Raw genomic sequence first — 4,923 nt, forward strand, 5'->3', positions numbered from 1 at the left:
AAAAGAAGGAAGAGAGATACCCGCCGGCTAAACTGGAAGCCAGCCGCACCAATGTGTCAGAGGAAACACTTTCAACTGACAACCGGAGTCAGCCTGCAAGCGCTCGGCCCCCCAAGGAGTCATTAGAGCGCGATGAGCCAAGTAAAGCCCCGCAGCCCGACCAAACCCTCCCTAACCCGGACGACGCTGGGCCAATTGTGCACCATCCTATGGGACTCCAGTGTCTTAGACCGCTGAGCACTCAGTGTCTTAGAACGCTGAGACACTCGGGAGGCCCTTCAAAGACTTCTCTGGCACTCTGGAGTATCACAATTCGCCCTCGATGACACAGTCTGATCTGGACAATCTATTCTCTTCGCCCGATGACACCAGTCTGAATCTGGACAATCTATATCTCTCTTCACCTTCTGACTGTCTGAAGAACTCTGTGAAGCTATAGTCCTTAACTCCAAGTAGAGAGATACTATGTAGAGTAGGACAGTAAAGAAGAAGAACTAAAGGAGGATGGGTGGAGTGAGGTGGAAGGGTGGGGTGGAGGGTGAGGTGGAAGTGGAGGGTGAGGGGTGAGATGGGAGGAGTGGGAAGGGAGGGTGGAGGGTGAGGTGGAAGGAAGGTGGAGGTGAGAAGGGAGGGTGGAGGGGAGTGGGAAGGGAAGTAAGGGAGGGAGGGGTGGAGGGTGTGATGGGAACAGGAGGGGATGGAGGAGAGAGAGGCATTGGAGGAAATAAGAGAGGGAAAGAGAATTGCTGAAACAAGCTCTTCCCTCTCAAACAGACAGTGAAGAGTGAAGAGTGGACACCTAGTTTGCGTCCCAAATAGCACGCTATTCCCTATGTAGGGCACTACATTTGAGTGTGCTACAGTATAGTAGTGCACTACATAGGGAATAGGGAGCCGTTTGGGACACAGCACCCTAGACACCTCAGGAGCCAATATCGCCAGAGTTGACAGGCAGGTCAGGCTGTCAAGTGCCTCTGGGTAATGTGGGAATCTGCTTACCGCTTGCTCTGATTTGATTCTCTATTTCTCTGAAAGGTGTAGCTCTGACTCAGACTCTAACCCCACGGAGCAGCGGAGGAGTCTTGTCTTCTCTGAGCTGTAGAATGTTTGAATGACTTTAAGACTTTCTTGGAGGTCTGAACTTTATCTGTGTGAATAGATGAATCTATAATTACTGTTTGCAAAGGTTTTCTGTCAATATATTTAACTATAGAACGATGCCGTTTTTCTATGACATATAACATTAGAATGTTCCGTTTCTTCTATGACACTATGACATTAGAATGTCGTTTTCTTTCTATGACACTATGACATTAGAATGTTCCGTTTTCTTACTATGACAGTATAACATTAGAATGTTCGTTTTCTTCCTATGACATATACATTAGAATGTTCCGTTTTCTTTCTATGACACTATGACATTAGAATGTTCCGTTTTCTTCTATGACAGTATAACATTAGAATGTTCCGTTTTCTTTCTATGACATTAGATGTTCCGTTTTCTTATATGACACTATGACATTAGAATGTTCCATTTTCTTTCTATGACAGTATAACATTAGAATGTTCCGTTTCTTTCTATGACAGTATAACATTAGAATGTTCCGTTTTCTTTCTATGACAGTATAACATTAGAATGTTCCGTTTCTTCTTATGACAGTATAACATTAGAATGTTCCGTTTTCTTTCTATGACACTATGACATTAGAATGTTCCGTTTTCTTTCTATGACACTAGACATTAGAATGTTCAGTTACTATGACATATGACATTGAATGTTCGTTTTTCTATGACACTATGACATTAGAATGTTCCGTTTCTTCTATGACAGTATAACATTAGAATGTTTGTGCTTAGAACCCTCGGGTCTCATGAATAAAACAACTATTTTGTGGTTGTGTGTGTATTGCAGGGTATCGCTGGTAAATCCGGACCCAGGGGACAACGTGGCCCAACGGTAGTTACCTGATAACTCATCGATCAGTCGATCCACAGTCTATTTTCTCTCTAACGCAACACTTTCTCTGAGTTGCTAGATGATTGGTCTTCTCTGTGTTCCTGTAATCTAGGGTCCCCGTGGTGGAAGAGGTGCCAGGGACCAACTGGAAAGCCAGGTGCTAAGGTCAGTTTATATCCGTCTCTAACTCAAGGTTCATTTTTTAATCATATATATTTTTTTTTTTAACTGGCCTTAAAACCCACTTCTACAGACTGTCCTTCTCATAGTCCTAGTCCCAATTTAAATTATATTTTAGAACCTAGCCAGTACTGCTATTTTACCTGACTGCCTCTGTAGGTATCTCTGTATCTGACTGTGTCTCTCTATCTGCTGCCTCCTCAGGGAACATCAGGTAATGACGGGCCTCCAGGTGGACCAGGAGAGAGAGTGAGTTCTAGTCTGTGTTTATTTCCAGTCAATCCTTATAATAAAAGGGCATTGTCTTTGACCAACTTCCCTTATGAGATACAAATCACTGAGATGTTTTTTGATTTGTTTGTGAAAGAGCCCAATGTGGGGGGGGGTCACGTGTGATGAGGGTTATGGTTTTCTAAAGTTCATCATCTTCTTCTTTTATCTCAGGGACCTCAAGGACCCCAGGGGCCAGCCGGCTTCCCAGGACTAAGGGCCCTAATGTAAGTACCCTTCCCAGAACCTAAGGCCCTAATGTAAGTACCCTTCCCAAGACCCAAAGGGCCCTAATGTAAGTACCCTTCCCAAGACCAAGGGCCCTAATGTAAGTACCCTTCCCAGAACCTAAGGGCCTAATGTAAGTACCTTCCAAGACCCAAGGGCCCTAATGTAAGTACCCTTCCAGAACCTAAGGCCCTAATGTAAGTACCCTTCCAGAACCTAAGGGCCTAATGTAAGTACCCTTCCAAGACCCAAGGGCCCTAAATGTAAGTACCCTTCCAAGACCCAAGGGCCTAATGTAAGTACCCTTCCCAGAACCTAAGGGCCCTAATGTAAGTACCCTTCCCAAGACCCAAGGGCCTAATGTAAGTACCCTTCCCAAGACCCAAGGGCCCTAATTAAGTACCCTTCCAGAACCTAAGGGCCCTAATGTAAGTACCCTTCCCAAGACTAAGTATCTTAACATTAGTACCCCTCTCCTCTACTTTAAAATTGTATTGTTGATGGTACAAAGTACAATAGTACATGGTTATCGTTCTACTTCAACCACGTGGTCCCTACTAGCTGAACCCTGTCCATCTCATCTCCCTCAGGGCCCCCCGGGTAAAGACGGACTGCCTGGTCACCCTGGGCAGAGAGGAGAGACAGGTTTCCAGGGAAAGACTGGCCCACCTGGGCCTGGAGGTGTTGTCGGACCCCAGGTAAGGTTCAAACATGGCCGCTAATAAACATAAACATGAAACGGGGGTCTTCTGTAGAGCATGTTTCTTGCAATACAAAGAGAGTGGGTTCGATTCCTGGGACCACCCACACGTACAAAATTATATACACGCATGACTATAAGTTGCTTTGAATAAAAGCATCTGGTAAATTATTTTTTTAAATAAATATATATTTGAATCATTGTTCTGCAATATATGCTTAAACTATTGAAATGTTTGCTGTGTTAAACCTAAGCAACATTAGCCTTGGAACATTTAATAATAACACTATAAATCAAAAGAAAAATAAGTTTGGAGATTTATATGACATATTTGAATAATCTAATGTTAGAATTAAACTATCAAGGCCTTTAAACACTTGTTGGACAATGATTGTAAAAATGAAATGCATTTTATGGTGTCTGACATAAATCCAGTCAGTTGAATTTTACGATTCCGTTACATTACTTCGAGATTGTCCCGTCTTTCAACAATCCCTGCGGGTTTGATCAAACCGCTGGTGTTTTGTCTGTCTGACAGGGACCAACGGGAGAGACCGGCGGCATCGGAGAGAGAGGACACCCTGGTTCCCCTGGACCCCCCGGAGAGCAAGGTTTACCTGGATCTGCTGGGAAAGAAGGAGGAAAGGTAAACAAACTCCCCTATGACTCAACAATGGTCTCACCCGGCCAAAGCACAAGACCAGGGCAAGAACATACCATTCGTAGTAAATGGGTTTTGTCTGTCTATTGAAATGCCAGAACAAGAACAATCAACAAACTTTACTGTTGTCAAACCTAATAGCACTTACAGGTATCTGACCGATGACCCCCAATTGACTAAATAATGAGAATCCATCTCTTGGAGAGGAAAAAAGCAACAGGTTATTTTCCAAGAACCTCTTTTCATATGGCTTCTAAAATGTACTTGAAGACGATAATTATTAGATTGACATTCAAAGTGTGAATATGGAGTAGGTGGCATAGACTCTTAGGATGAGAGAGAGAAGAGAAGAGAGAAGAAGAGAGAGAGGAGGAGAGAGAGAGAGAGAGAGAGAGAGAGAGAGAGAGAGAGAGAGAGAGGGAGAAGAGGGGAGAGGAGCGGAGAGCGAGAGCGAGAGGGAGAGGGAGAGGGAGAGGGAGAGAGAGCGAGAGACAGAGAGAGAGAGAAAGAGAGAGAGAGAGAGACAGAGAGAGAGACAGAGAGAGAGAGAGAGAGAGAGAGAGAGAGAGAGAGAGAGAGAAGAGAGTAATGAAGATTGCATGACTGCTGCAGCACTCAGTACAGTAAACCTAACCTCTATGATTTAAGCTGAGAACAAACAAGAAAGAACAGTAAATTGACGTCCTCTTAACTTGATTATCTTGGCTCAGGATTATCTTGGCCCAGGAATATAACAGAGAGACTGGAGTGGTTTGGTGAAGTAGAGAGGTAGAAAAGTGGTGCCGTTCCAATGAACAGTCACTGTCTATTATTCGTGTACTTGAATTTCATTTCCATTTGAGTCATTTAACAACACTCTTATCCGGAGCCACTACAGTAGTGAGTCATTTAACAGACTCTCTTACCAGAGCCACTACAGTAGTGCAG

The 4,923-nt window shown here is 43.9% G+C and overlaps 1 protein-coding gene and 1 long non-coding RNA gene across 2 annotated transcripts in view; both read left to right on the forward strand.

The window, feature by feature from the left end:
• The first annotated feature begins 1,872 nt into the window (after positions 1-1,872).
• Positions 1,873-2,635, forward strand: LOC139025602 (uncharacterized). The gene is made up of 4 exons (XR_011477202.1): positions 1,873-1,957; positions 2,070-2,122; positions 2,342-2,386; positions 2,582-2,635. It is a non-coding gene; the product is annotated as an uncharacterized lncRNA (long non-coding RNA).
• Positions 2,636-3,722: 1,087 nt separating this feature from the next.
• Positions 3,723-4,923, forward strand: part of LOC112075006 (uncharacterized) — a gene marked incomplete at its 3' end in the record, with an annotated part of 24,556 nt that continues 23,355 nt past the window's right edge. Inside the window, exons 1-2 of the mRNA XM_070440737.1 lie at positions 3,723-3,728; positions 3,874-3,981. Coding sequence (XP_070296838.1) covers positions 3,723-3,728; positions 3,874-3,981 — 114 coding nt within the window. The remainder of the gene's footprint in view (positions 3,729-3,873; positions 3,982-4,923) is intronic.

Source organism: Salvelinus sp. IW2-2015, unplaced genomic scaffold (genome assembly GCF_002910315.2).
Source record: "Salvelinus sp. IW2-2015 unplaced genomic scaffold, ASM291031v2 Un_scaffold2929, whole genome shotgun sequence".
NCBI classification, from domain to species: Eukaryota; Metazoa; Chordata; class Actinopteri; order Salmoniformes; family Salmonidae; genus Salvelinus; species Salvelinus sp. IW2-2015.